Source organism: Myotis nattereri, assembly GCF_964212035.1.
Source record: "Myotis nattereri genome assembly, chromosome: 5".
In the NCBI taxonomy this organism is placed as follows: domain Eukaryota; kingdom Metazoa; phylum Chordata; class Mammalia; order Chiroptera; family Vespertilionidae; genus Myotis; species Myotis nattereri.
The window spans coordinates 38148611-38164346 of NC_138080.1; the positions used below are offsets into that span (position 1 = coordinate 38148611).

At 39.4% G+C, this 15736-nt stretch overlaps 1 protein-coding gene across 2 annotated transcripts in view; it reads left to right on the forward strand.

The window, feature by feature from the left end:
• GLRA3 (glycine receptor alpha 3) overlaps positions 1-15170 on the forward strand; it is a gene marked incomplete at both ends in the record, with an annotated part of 132614 nt that extends 117444 nt beyond the window's left edge. For both annotated transcript variants that reach the window (XM_081093221.1, XM_081093220.1), the window contains one exon: positions 14898-15170. In XM_081093221.1, coding sequence (XP_080949347.1) covers positions 14898-15170 — 273 coding nt within the window. The remainder of the gene's footprint in view (positions 1-14897) is intronic.
• Between the last annotated feature and the right edge of the window lie 566 nt (positions 15171-15736).

A 15736-nucleotide genomic window follows, 5' to 3' on the forward strand; every position in this document is an offset into this window, starting at 1 on the left:
CTGAGAGAAAATGCATTCACACAGTATTCTAGCACCTCTTCCTATTTATCATGGTATTCACTTTTATTTATATACACAGTTGAGATAAACATGGACCATTAGTTTTAGGTTTTGAAAATAATTACCCAGTTTATATTTTGTTAGACATGATAGTTATCTTTTAATAATAAAGATATAATTGACTGTATTTCAACTATATGTACAAAAAATCATTATTTTATTTACTTATGTATTTATGTGTTATCTTACTTTAAAAATAACTCAAGGTAACTTCTAAGAATAATGCATAATTGATTTTTTGACCTTGCACATTCTGTCAGCTCCATAATCTTAGGACAAATACAAATATACATGTACTCTATTTTGGTTGAATGGATGATGCTCCAAAGTTGAAAACAATTTGGCACCCGTGTACACTAAATTATTTAATAGTTTTCATTATAGGTCAGTTTATGCTATATTCCAGAGTATAAGATATCCTTTCAATAGGTAAATGTTTCCTACAAATTTCTTTGTTACATATCTGAAGATAAATAGTTTTCAAATAATTTTAAACAAATTCTATTTCAATGATTCTGATATAGGAGGGTTAGAAATTTCATCCTCTCTAGTAAAACAAAAATTGTAAGAATTAAATTATTTTCTGAAAACAAATATTTAGAGATTAGGTTCAACAGAGCTATTTTCAGAGCTATTCTGCCTCTGAAATACTTATTTAGGAAAACAATCTATAATAATAAAAGTGTGCTGGGAGCCGGTCCATGCTTGCTGTTTCAAGGGACCTGGCATATATGGCATACTGTTCTTAATATGTTTGCTCACCTTCTTGGCACTATGTGTTTTAACCAAGGTCTCTGAGAAAGGTTGTTTCCCCAGGTAGGGATTTTCCCCTGATGTTAGGGAGGGAATAAAACCTCTTAACTAAGTGCCAGGTGGGTAATTAATCACTTTAACTACGAACAATCATGCTTAAGCTACATAACCTTTACTCCCTGGAATGGAGATAAGAAACGCCCTAACCTTTGAAATAGAGATTGATAGGATTGGAATCAACTGGTATAAATACAGATGTAAGAAGACAGAACGAAGAGAGACAGAACCTACACTCAGAACCTAGACACAGAACCTACACAGAACTTAGAATACAGAACTTAGAACACAGAACTTAGAAGACAGAACCTACACAGAACCTAGAGACAGAAGAACTTCGCTGGAGAGAACATGGCAAAAGATCCTGGACTGAACCTGACTACAGAAATTGGCAACAGAACCTGACTATAGAACATGGCAAGAGTACCTGACTAGAACCTGGTGACTGAACCTGGCTGGAGAACCTGGTGACTGAACCTGGCTGGAGAACCTAGCGAGGGAACATGGCTACAGAACCTGGCAAAAGAACCTAGACAGAACCTGGCTACAGAACCTGGCCGGAGAACCTAGTGAGAAAACCGAACCAGAACTTCGCTGGAGATCCTGGCTAGAGATCCTGGCTAGGCTGCTGATCAACTGAACGCTGTCTCCATGTCATTCCTTCTTCGCTGACTCCGTCCACACCTTTGGGGACCCCTGGACCTGCTGGGGTTGGACCCCAGCAAAAGTGTAATATGCTAATTAGACCAGATAGCCGAACGACCTTCTGGACGTCATTCCGGATGAAGCCGCCATGGTGGGGGCCGAGGCAGAGATGATTAGGGGTGATCAGCAGGCAGATGAGTGGTTAGGGGTGATCAGGCAGGCAGGCAGAGGGGTTAGGGGTGATCAGGCAGGCAGGGGAGCAGTTGGAAGCCAGCAGTCCTGGATTGTGAGAGGAATACCCGACTGCCAGTTTAGGCCCAATCCCTCTAAACCGTCAGTCGGACATCCTCCAAGGGTCCTGGATTGCGAGAGGATGCAGGCCGGGCTGAGCCACCCCCACCCCCCGCCCCTGCACAAATTTCATGCACTGAACCTCTAGTATTCAATAAAGTAACATATTCTTCATTTAATTTAATTTCACATGCATTGTAGGGACTTCCATCTCAGAGTTAACTAAAATAGGTTTATAGTACTGCTTTTTACACATGCTATCTACTACATTATATTACTTCACTCCATGATTATGAGTTGGCACTGACAGTGGTTCTCAACCTTCCTAATGCTATGACCCTTTAATACAGTTCCTCATGTTGTGGTGTCCCCCAACCATAAAATTATTTTCATTGCTACTTCATAACTGTAATTTTGCTACTGTTATGAATCCTAATGTAAATATCTGATATGCAGGATGTATTTTCATTGTTCTCAACCCACAGGTTGAGAACCGCTGATAGAAATAGATATACAGATAATTTAAAATTATTTAATTGATTTCTTATCAGTCTAAAATATAGAAGATTGAATTAAATTTTCATAATATTTCATGTAAAACATTCATTTTGAGCTGACATTTTACCATTCAGCAATCTCCAAACCATATCTGAATCTAAATTCAATATGCCAAGCATAATTCATAACTAATTCAAATACCATCTATAATAAATGCAAGGTTTTCATAGGAGCGAGGTTTTAAAGAATTTTATACTGATAATTGACTTGCAACAATAAAGTATTTTAACCTCATCTATAATTGCATTTTTAACACTTCTATTTTTAAATAATATATAAATATATACAGATGTATTAAACTGAATATTTTACTTTAGGCTAATACTTTAGAAAAGCAATATTTTAATTATTCATGTTTTTTTATCTTACCTTAGAATTGTCTCAGTGATTGTGATTTTTCCCAACAAAAATAAACCATTACTTTATTAGTAATTTTTTTCAAAATCCACACACTTTGAAATCATGTAACTGAAAATTAATAGCATTTCATATTTTCTCCATCTGTCACTTTCCTATTCGGCAATTAAAAGTTATAGAAAATTATTTTAATAAAATGACCTTTGGGATAATTTAGTTAAAATCATCATTGTATAAAAACACCCCAAAAGAACAAGAAAGAAAAAAAACCCCCAAAGGTATCTACTAGGGAAGAAACATTAGGACAAAAATAACATATTTAATGCTGCTGAATCTCATAGCAATTCACATAATCATTACTAACCCTTTTTGATACTTAATGTTTATTTACCACTCACTGACAATCTTCATGCCTTCACCACTCCTTCACCATATAAGATTTTTTTTTTTGTCATTTTTGAGAGCTAAGAATAAGATAGAAAATTCTTACCTCTTATGTATATTATAGTTGATGATAAAGGTCAATGAAGCAATTCAACTGAATGGCTATATCTACGCTTGGATTTTCAATCTATCTCCTGTTATGTGAATCAGTCTTTAATATAATCTATATGTATATAAGAAGCCAGCAACCAGAATGCCGTAACAACCAGAACGACTGGTCACTAGGACGCCCACTGTGGCCAGTGAACTGACCTGATCGGGGGTGGGGCTACCGGACAACCTCCCATGGCCCCTCCCCCCAGATGGCCCCACCCCTGATCAGCCTCTCCCACCCTAATCGAGGCTAGGCTGGCCTGGGGGAGGGCCAGGTGGCCGGCCAAACCCCCCGACAGCCCTTCCTCCAGGCCAGCCCTCCCCTGATCTGCCCATAGTCCCTCCCCCCAGCCGGCCACACCCCTGATTGCCCCCCCACCCCAATAGGGGGCGGGGCCAGCCAGCCAATCTCCCACCATCTCCTCCTCCCAACAGGCCAGGCCCCGATTGGCTCTAACCTGCCTCTATTGAGGCCAGACCAGCTGGACCCCACCCATGCACAAATTCATACACTGGGCCTCTAGTTCTCTAAATAAAACGAAAAGCACTTTGAATGTTTCACAATATGGTATTGATGCTTAATAACTGAAACATTTGTCTCATTTACAAATTTAGTAAAAACAGGCCCTCCTGTAGAAAGAATTGTACGCTTAAGTAAATGAGTTTTTACCTTCTTCATTGCCTACCCTTCTAACTTGATTGAAGCATATTAAGAGGATTTACTTGTGGGAAAATTAACTATTAAAATTTACCTTTTTAATTAGCCATGTTCTTGAGCTCATTTTGAGTTTATTCTATTTAATTTCTATTAATAACTATATTTCGAGTTGTAAAGTGCCTTAATTTTATGAACATTAAATATTGGCTGACACATAGTGTCAAAAGTTTTAGATGTCTCTCTAAACACCTTGATTTTGGGCCTTCAGTTCATTAGAAATTTAAGCTGAAATTATCTCCAGAAAACAGAATTACATCAAAGAAATATTTGGAGTGATACTTGAAATAAGAATATTTTAAAATCATTCATGTTTTTTTTATCTTACCTTAGAATTTTCTAAGTGATGGTGATTTTAGAAAATTCATTGAAACCAAAGAAATTAGTCACAAAATAATTTAATGCACTTTTTAATATAATAATCTGAGCTATTAGAAAAGCTTCAACTGTGCTTAAAATTAATGCTTCCTTGGCCCTCGGTGCTTTGTGGGGTCTGGGAGGCCTGCAGTGGGAGAACCAGATGCAGTGGGCTGAGGCCTAGGAGGTGAACGGGAAGGAGAGTACATTTTGCTCAGGACAAGTAACTGTCCTTGAGGATGGGCATCTTCTGCAGGCCGTTAGCGTTAGAAAAAAAATAATGCTTTAAGTGAAGCCTTTCAAAAAGAACCCAATAGGTCAGTCATTTTTTTAAAGCCACATGACCTTTTTGAGGTCTAGAGGTCCTTACTCTCTCTCAGCATCTGACTACGTGAAGTCTGGACTAACAGAGCGAGATCCTATTTCTGAAGCTATAAGATGACTCCACGTGCCTCACCTAACGGGCACACCAGAAACATTTGTGCTGTTTCATGGAACATATTGACAAGGCTAAAGACTTCTTGATTGCGGAAATTAGATTTGCAAAGAATTCTAAGAGTCATATAGCAAACCCTACATATTGTGACAATAGCAGAGTAAGGCATAGAGGGGCAAAGTGCTATTTTCAAATGTGTGCTGTTGGCTAATTATTTTTGTTGTTAATCCTCATCTGACGATATTTCTCCATTGCTTTTTTTGGAGAGAGTGGAAGGGAGGGAGAGAGGGAGGGAGAGAGAGAGAGAGAGGGAGAGAGGGAGAGAAAGAGAAGCATCAATGTGTAAGAGACACATTGGTTGGCTGCCTTTGGCACACAGCCTGACTGGGCTGGGATCGAGCCTGCAGTCCAAGTACATGCCCTTGACTAGGATTGAACCCATGACCCTTAGGTGCACAGGCCGATGCTCTGAGCAACACTGGCCAAGGCTGCCGTTGACTAATTTTTAAGTGAAACACAAGTGTAAGGCCACTGCAGAGGAAGCAACTGGGTAGTTCTATTTTACATAGCACTTCAGTGCTAGTTTAGTTTCTGTGGATTTAAAATATCTAATAGTAAAATGATTCAAGTCGGTAATCATATTTTTATTTTATATTGTGTAATTATGCAATTTCCATAATACTACAATTATAATGAACACAATATTAATAATATCATAGCAGTAATTTGAATAACTTATTGGGTGTTTTATATATTTACTCCCACCCTAAAAAAAAAACAAAAACAATCCTGCTAGATAGTGCTATAATCCTTGTGTGTTTTTTTGGAACTAAAAACCAAAAATCTGAGAACTAAGTAAGACTACCCAGACTCCTGGCAATAAATGATGAAGCCATGGAATCACTTAACTATAATAAAACATTTTCATTTTGAATACCAATCTTGACTCAGAATTTAAATTTGGACTATCTAGTGTATTTATGACTACATAAAATATTTGAAAATTATTTGCTATAGTACACACATGTTTTTATTATGCAGACAGTGTTCCTCAATCTCCTATTTTCTATTACCATTGCCAGGAAATAAATATTTGAACAAGACATTTTAATGAGGAAAGTGTTTTCATTGAAACTAAAGGTTTCTGTTTCTTCAACTCCAAAATTAGTAGGAAAGCCATTGGTGATGAATTTGTAAGTGAAATCATATTCTAGGTGCTTTTGAAAACAATAGCGTAATAAATCACATTATACTAGTATAACATACTTATTCAAAGTCTCTTTTCTAACATATGCCTATGTCTCGTAGTACAGTTTAAAATGGATAAAGATACAGGTTGTATATTCTTACATATAGTCTTACCTAGAAACAGCCTTACTTAAAAACAGGAATTTCTTAAAAATAAAATAATAGTTTAATACTAATGCAAAAGCCATTACAAGGGTATATTTCCATAAACCACCACTTAAAATGTAAATTATAGAGTGTTAGAGGAGTTTACAAAAATTTTTTTTACATCCTTACGAATTCAAGCTGATTAGGATAGTTGCATTGTGCCTCCAGGAAACTTTTGTTTCTACAACTTGACTGGGCATTATAATCACCTACAAACCCTGTTGGAAGTGCAGATAAGTGGGACAGCTTAAGTGCTAATGAGAAGGAATCTCTGCATGGAGACCTAGAAAATTAGTCTCAACAATCCCTCCCAGTGAGTGATTCCAAGACAGGTGTTATATAGACCACCGTGCAAGAAACATTGGCCTTGCCAAGACATCATCACTGCATGCACATAGAATAATGGCAGTTTTACAAATTGTTGCCTTTTTTATGATGAACCAGTGCTATATAAAGATGGTTAAGTTTAAATTGTTCCAATGTGTCATTTTTCTATCAAAACCGATGTCCAAATGTGATGTAGCTTTGTTCAGTACAGCGCCATAGCTCTGATTACAGGCTTAAAGACAAAGTCATACTTACAAGACTGAAATAAGCTTTAACTTTGTATGTCATGGGCTTAACTTTTTAGAAGGATAAAAAGCAAGAGAGACAGCAGATAAAGTAGCTTCATTTAACTGGGGGCCTTGCAGCTAAGCTACTCAGCACACAGGATTTTTTCTTCCCTCACCTGCACAAGGCATGAGTGGCTTCTAGTTTACAGAAATAGATGCAGTGTCATATGCAGCAATGGTCCCTACAGCTAAAAAATGCAAATACGATCCTGGACCCAGAGTCATTATATCAGGTAACACTCCACCCCGCACACTTTCCCCACCAGAAACCAGACAGATTTCTAAAGGCATTCCCACTTAAACTCACTCATATTCACTCTCATACACACTCATCTAGTGAACTAGCCAGCCATGTCATTGTCATCCTGTGTTTAGTAATGCATGTTTTAATTGCTCATTCCAATTCCTGTGTAAAGCATTGCTCTGTCAGCAGGTGAGATATGTATGATATGCCCTTCCTATGTTGTGTTCTTGGGCCATTTTATACACTGGTCATGTTTAAATGTGTTTTTTTGTCCAATGAGATCTATTGTAGGGGCCCAAACTGATATAAAATGCCTTGTTCCAAGCCATTAATAGTATTGTCAGCTGTGGCTTTTGTTACAGTGTAAACAAATCCCAAGAGGACTAGCTGTCTATTTCTGCCAAAACCCATTAAATCTTCCGGGAGCCATGGGCAAAGACCCTAAGTATTCCATCTGCCGGCTGTGCGTGAGTGCTTGTCATTGGGAGCTTTCACCCAAAGCAATTTTCATGCAATTTTTTCTTTGTTGATATTCAAGACAAGCTCTCACCACGTGGATGCTTTCATTGTGCAACAGAGGAATATGTCACAGTTCTGTCCATTGCTGCATGGCCTGGACACCACCATGGCTACGTCCATGGCCAGTCCAAGACATCTGTATTGGCACTCTTATCTTCTTCGGAGCTAGCAACTTGGTAGGCATTAAATGACCTAATTTCATTCCACCCTGGAATTTCTATTAGGCATTATAGCTCACACCCTGGGCATCTTTGGGTATCCAGATATTGCTCTGAGAGCAAGAACCAATTCTTCCTGTACCGCCACATATACTGTTCCCAAGTCAGCCCATTGTGTGGACTTTACTTCCTCTCTTCAACAACAGTTATTCATTCCACTGCAGGTCTGGGTTGAGTCCTGACCTTTCATATTGGACTTTCCATTGGTGAACCAGGTGTCCTGTTTTGCCTCAGTGGAAAGAGAATCATGATGTTTAGACCACTTTGGTAGCTCAACCAGAGACTCCATCACTGGATCATTGTCAGATAGGTACCTTTTCATGAACATGCTTTTCCCAAGGTACTCCCCTTAACTTGTCTCTGAATATACCATTTTCATTCTATCAGGGATTTTAAGTTAGAATGCCATTTTTTGTTGTTGCCGTGAATTTTTTAAAATTTTTTCTTTATTGTTGAAAGTATTACAGATGTCCCTTTTGTTTTTCCCCATTGAACTCCTCCATCCTGCACCCACCCCCTGCCCCAGGCCTTCACCTCATTATTGTCTGTGTCCATGGATTATGCATATATGCATATAAATTCTCTCCCCACCCACCCACCTCCACCTTCCCTCTGAGATTCATCAGTCTGTTTAATGCTTTTTTGACATCACCTCTAACATGGTAGAAACTTAGGCTTACATATAGTCTGATGTTCTTCAGATTCCTTCAGTTTGGGGGGTCTGATTCTTCTAGAACAAAAGAGAATGCCAGTAGCCATCATTCCAATACATTACTATACCTGCTCACAGAACCAGAGAATTTTCTAGTCTAGAATCCTAGCAGCTACCTTAGGGAACCTCTATTGAACTTTCTCCAGAAACTCCAGTCCACATGTATTTCAGTAGCAGATACCTCAGCAGTGGATAAATTTTAAGGCCTCTGAGGGTCAGCTTGGGTTATGGCCTGCCTCAAATGTCTTGTTCCCCTTTCAAATTCGGTCTGTCTTCCAATCACTTTATACAGCGTGGCCAACAGAAATCCAAAACCTATCTGCCAGATTTCAGGTAGCGTTACAAGCTGTTTTTCTCAAGTGGGATCCAGAAGAAACAGCAGTTTGCCCTTCACTGTTTGTGACTTGTCTCTAGTAGTTTGTCAAGGTTAAGGTTAGCCACCTTTACCTAATCATGTGTGCCACTGCAGTCTCCAAAGCTTCCCTTGACTTTCTCCTCGGAGAGGGAAACTATCATTTCTCATTAACCAACTCACTTTTGACAGTGATCTGAATCAAACTGTTTCCAACCAGATTGTGGCGATATGCTGGAGAATTCGGGTTTCCTTAAGGGGTGACAGTTAGGTTACAGTTTGGGTCTATCCCACAAGAAGACACACTGTGTTTGACTTTTTTTAGATTGAAATTAAGAGGAACATTTTAGTCAAGTCTATCAAAGCCTACCAGCCTTCTTTGTCCTTCTGAAACTCTTGAGTCGTTTCAGAAGGCTGTAGGGGGTACATCTCTAAGGAACCCAAGTAGTCAGCCTTCAGGACCCATTTAGTTTTACATAGGGTAGATGCGAATGCTCTAGAGAAGATTAATGCTGCCACCACCATTCCCTTACTGAAAACTGAGAGCTTTCTTTATTTGCCTGGAATCTTGTTTAATAGCTACTACAGAGGAAGGTTCAGGCAATTCTAAGGGCTCTCATTTTAATATATCCAATTACATCCGGGCTAAGGAACAATTGCTCAAGATTAGGCTTAAGCCAGATTTGGCAAGATCATTCCTTCACATGTCACATCCTTTCTGATTATACATTTAGCCAAAGACAATGCCACCTACTGGATATATCTTAGTCCCTTATTTTCCTATTTGCAGCTTTTACTATGAACATGATACCTGCTACCACAGCATCACTATGACTCCTTCTCATCCCCACCAGCTTCTCTTTTGCTCTTCATATAACCTTCTCATTCCCCAGCAGCATTACTGTACATTGTGCACTGGCACCCAAATCTATGTTCACCACTCCCAGACATTCAACTTTAACTGTAGTGTAGCCTTGAAACCCCATTCAGAATTAGGCAAGGAGATCCTGGCCTTCAAGTCAATGTTCTTTGTTTCAGCTGACCTAACGGATGGAGTAAACTCAGCAACTCATATAAGTGCCTTTTGTTTCCATTCCCCACTGGCATCATTGGATTTAACTTCTGAGATGAAAGCAGCAGATTTAACAGGGGTCCTTAAAGGAAGCAGCTGCCGGAACTGGAACAGATTTCCTTCCTCCCAGCGGGCAATAACGTGCTAGGAAATCTGTCTTAGGAATTCTGTCAATTTTCTTCTGTGTCTTAAAAGCCACCCAAAGAGAGCTAATAGATTCACCTCTGGCCATGACCTTTCTTCTGAATCGCCCAGGTATTTTTTTTCTTCCATCAGTAAAACCTAGTGTGGCAGCTGCAAAAGCAAATGTACCCATGAATTATATATGCCCTGCTGCCTTCCCAAAAAGAGAGCCACCTGGGGAACTGATGCCCAAGGAATTCTCCTAATCAGTGTCTACCCGAGAGGAGGCCAAAGGATAAGGTTTGGGTAGGCTCATTTTTAAAATTATAGAATTGCTACTCCCCTAAAGGGCTATTCTATTTCACAGCAGTGAGAGAACCAGGCAACAGCCTTCCTCTATAGATTCCCACCACTTGAGGCTCCACTCACTCAAAAAAGGGTCTTTGATTATACACCTGCCAATAATTCCTGAATGGCAACACTGCAGCAAATTAGGAACTAGCATTCACACCAAACATTACTTTTCATGCTGGAACATGCAAAAAAAATTATCAGCCTCCAGGTCAATCAACCTCATGATCCTGAAAAACATTGAGACCCAGCTCCTTTATATTGGAACTGGAGGCCCGGTGCATGGATTCATGCACGGCAGGGGGGGGGTCCCTCAGCCTGGCCTGCGCCCATTCGCAATCCGGGACCCCTCAGGGGGTGTCCGACTGCAGATTTAGGCCCAACCCCCGGACCTAAACCAGCAGTCGGACATCCCTCGAGGGATGTAGCACTGCGCCAAGCAGCAGGCGGCCAGGAAGGAGCCTGAGCCGGGGCCTGGTGCCACACTGCTCACGCTCATCCCTGCCCACTGTGCCTGCCGCTGCCACTAAGTAGTGCTGCTGCAGAGTGGGAGAGGCTCCCGCTGCTGCAGCTGCGCTCACCAGCCGTGAGCCCAGCTTCTGGCTGAGCAGCACTCCCCCTGTGAGAGCACACTGACACCAGGGGGCAGCTCATGCATTGAGCGTCTGCCCTCTGGTGGTCAATGCGCATCATAGTGACTGGTCAACTGGTTGTTCCAGTCATTCTGGTCGTTTGGTCGTAATGGTTGATTAGGCTTTTATATAGAGAGATTGCTTTCTTCAATATGGTAGCTACCAGACCCTTGTGGCACTATTGAGCACTAGAAATATGGAGTCTGAGTTAAGGCACGGTAAAATATCCACTGGCATCAAGGACTCAGTAAGAAATAAAGAATGTAAACTATCTCTTTAATTTTTACTTAGTAAATATTTAAAGAATATTTAAGACATACTGAGTTAAAGCACATGTCTTACTAAAAGTAATTGTGCCTGTTTCTTTTAACTTATTAAACTGTAGCAAGTATAAATTTAAATTTTAAAATTACACACATGGCTTCTATTTGTGCTTTACATTATATTGGACAGGGCTGCATGATAGTTACTATTTTCCAATGCCACTTGTCTGGGGTTACAGAGACGTGACATCAAGGTTAAGTGCAATGTCCTTTTAAGTCCCAGCACCTCTGGTTTCATCTTGAGTGCAGGCCATGAAGCTGCTAGCTTTCCTTGCTTTTGTTTCTCTTCCCCCACCCCTGAGTAGTTTCAGTTTCAAAGATATTCAATTAATAGGAGACACGGAATTAATTGTATCTCGAGCCACTCTCCTTTCTGTTCTTTCACCCTCGTTCCTTTCAGTTTTATTTTACTGATCACCCATCTACCAACTCAACAAGGTCTGAGACTGTGTCACTCATATTCTGATAGTAAGACTTATCCTCAGTTATTTTCCACAGAGCTTCTGCTACCTCAAACCCAAGGTGGATCAGTACCACATTCTCATCAGCATTCCCTCCCAACCTTTGGAGCCTGCAATGATCTGAGAGCCAGGCCAGCTTCTGTCCCCACTGCTGAAATTTGGGGGTCAAATGGCCAAGAAGGCCCTTTATTCAGTCCTACAGGGGCATGTGGGGCAAGCCTCCCGTCGGACACAGCATCTTCCTCAAAGTGGGAGGCTTGGCAGGTACTCAAGAGCACGGCTCTTTTGCCCCTCACCCACACGACATGTAGATACAACTGCCACAGACAACAGTCAAGGCATGTGGCTGTGGTCACCTTGACACAGAGAAGCCACAGCCTTTATTTCTCACCAAGCCTATATACCGTCTGGTCACGTAGGTCCCTGCACGGCCTCCCGAGAGCAGGTGCCTCCTTCACTGCGGATGAAGCAAACCACATTCCCCATTTAGCTGAACTCTATTGTTCTCAAGGAAGTGATGCTGGAAGAACCAGAAGTCCCTCTCAGCAGTCCTGAGACAGCCCCCAGCTGGCATTAACCCTTTACTCATTGTCAGTTATGTGAAAAGATATGGTTGAGAAAAATACAGTTGTTCACTAAATATGGTCAATCTTAAATGACTATTTCTGTTGTGAGGTATGGGGGTCTCCAAAGGTTTGAAAATATGGTTAGAACAGGTGGTTTAAAAGGTAGTAATTGAAGCAGGTGGTTAAAATGTACAAACTTCCAGTTATAAGATAAAAAAACATTAGGCATGTAATGTACAACATGATGACCATAGCTAACACTGGTGTATGATATATAAGAAAGTGGTTAAGAAAGTAGATCCTAAGAGTTTTCCTCACAAGCAGAATATTTTTTCTTATTTTATCTATAAGAGATAACGGATGTTAAGTAAACCTATTGTAGTCATTTCACAATATATGTAAGTCAAACCATCAGGTTGTACACCTTAAACTTATACAGTGATATACATCAATTATCCTATCTAATAAAGAGGGAATATGCAAATTGACCATCATGTTGTCACAAAGATGGTGGTGCCCATAGCCACAAGATGGCAGCACCCAGTCCTCTCAGCCCCGCTGGAGTCCCACAGTCCTTTCAGCCCAGACGGGGGAGGGGGAGGACGGCAGGCACACGGTGCAGCCGTACCCGCCCTCAGCCCCCCCGCTGCCAATGGCTGCCCCAAGGTGCAGGCAAGCCTTGGATATTGGCTGCCCAGCCACCCAGGGCTGGTCCAAGGCATAGGCAAGCCTCGGATTTTGGCTGCTCAGCCACCTAGGACCAGTCTGAGGCACAGGTAAGCCTCGGATGTTGGCCACCCAGACACCCAGAGCCACCCGAGGCTCAGGTAACCAGGGCTGGCTGAGGCTTGCATTGCCGGCAGTGGCAGCAGGAGAGGTGTGATGGGGCATCGCCTTCCCCTGATCGCCAGGTTGCCTCCTGCCCCTAAGGACTCGCAGACTGTGAGAGGGGGCAGGCCTGACTGAAAGAACCCCCCTCCAGTGCATGAATTTTCATGCACCAGGCCTCTAGTTTCTCAATAAAACTAGAAAAAAGGGTAGTCAATAGATACTACCTTACTAAGCACAGACACTAAAATCCTAAAATCTTAGCATTTTTGTAATAAAAAATTCAAAGCAAACAATAATATAGCCTTAAAATCTCCATGGAAACAAAAAAAAATTGCCAGCACAAATGAACATTCTTATGAAGACTACTAAAAATCAAGTTCCATTTTTTGCAGGATTACAGCAATAATTACATGGGATTTGGATCATCAGCTTTTATGTCATACTGGTTTCCTCAAAATTCAATTACTGATACACCTTCAGTTGAGATATTTTCCAATAATTATATGTTTTTGCTTTCAGATGGAATTGCCTTCATAATTCACCAGAAACCTATTTTATAATTATTACATCAACTTTGATCATCTTCTCATTTTTAGAATCCATTTTAATTTTTATTTGTTACTTTTATATTTTGTAATATACTATTCATTGACCTTCTACTTTCAAAACTCAAAATATTTTTCAAGAGTTTGAATACTTGGTTACTTTTATCTCTTGTATTACCATAAAGATTACTTCTATAAGAGGCAAGCTATAATAAATTTGTAAAATGTCATCTTTTAAACTTTCAATTTTAGTTCAAGAAATTCAATTAATTGGCAGCCATCTACTGTTACAATCTAAATAAATTTTTCAAATTAAATTACTCATTAATGAACTTTATTATAAATCAGTAAGTGCCATGTTTTCCTATATAAACACTATTGATTTATTATAGTTTTAGTAATAATTTTTTCCTTAAATTTATATTTTTCTTTCATGTATATGCATAGGGAATTCTCTTCAATTTATAACATATAAGAGAAAAGTAACAATAATTTTTAGAACATAATAATTCATAATTTTTCTTAACATGAAATAAACTTTTGCCAAATTTCATTCATAATTTCAACTAAATCAATGCACTTGAAAAGCAATTGTATGTAAGCCAGAATATGGGACTATCTAATAGTCTCCCAAATGGGTTAGTATAAAACGTACAAGTAGCATTGAGGATAACAAAAATTAACCAGAGTTATTGAGCTAAACTGTATTTTGAAACAAACTAACATAAAAGTGTAGGAAATAAACATTAAAATATTTGCCTCCATGAAAAATAAAAATTCAGTCAATGATACTGGTACATATCTGACATCATATTTACCCATTTAGACACATAATGTAAAAAATATTTAGTCTGCGACATAATATCCAATAGATTTTTTCTTGCTCAATTTATTTAGATATTCTAGCAATATATACACAATACCAGAATTGTTACTTTTCCATTCAAACATATAATTTGAGAGTTTTATATTTCTTATGGACACATCTCTGTGATGCACATTCAATCAATAAAACTTGAGTGGGGAATAAAACAACTCATTCTTGTAGGCTTGTCTTTTCATTATAATAATGTTAGCATTTATCATGATAAAGCTTAAGTTGTGATTCCAAGTTGCTGTTAATTATGCTCTGTTTCATGACTAAAGTGTTCTCCTGTGTTTTTCTGATGGCAGGATGATGAGATAAGGGAAAGTCGGTTTAGCTTCACTGCCTATGGCATGGGGCCGTGCCTGCAAGCAAAAGAGAGTGTGACCCCCAAGGGCCCAAACCGTCCTGTCCAGGTAATGCCAGAAAGCCCTGATGAAATGAGGAAGATCTTCATCGACCGGGCCAAGAAGATTGACACCATCTCCCGAGCCTGCTTCCCATTAGCCTTTTTGATTTTTAATATTTTCTACTGGGTTATCTATAAAATTCTTAGGCATGAGGATATACATCAGCAATGAGATTAAGTCTCCAGGGTCATGCAAGTGCAGTCAATTCGAATGGAAGTGTCTTCGCCATAAGGGTGTGTGTGTGTGTGTGTGTGTGTGTGTGTGTGTGTGTGTGTGTGTGTTGTGTACAAATGATGACCATTGTATTAAAATACATAGAGGAAGGGATTATTATGATTTGCTATGCAAAGTCATTGAGGCAAGTTAAGATTCTTTTAATGGATACCAAATATATATTTATGTATTATAGACATTCTAATTCATATTGATTTATCTGCTCTTTCATAGTAAATCACATAAGTGGAAGTATCACTGCCAATGTGTTTGTACGTTATATAATGTCACATAATAGCACATGTGAAAACTACTTTGGATTTCTTGATTTTTAATTTCATAATAATCTTACAAAGTAAAATTTTCACAGTGAACTTTATACAAAGAGAAAAGGGAAATGTTGAAGATAAGTTAGTAGGTTGAAGCTTTAAAGTATTTTCTTATACTGTAGTTACAGATAGAAAAAATAATAAGGTAATTCAATGGAAAACTTGTTAAATAGTAATAGAAAATTGTACATACAA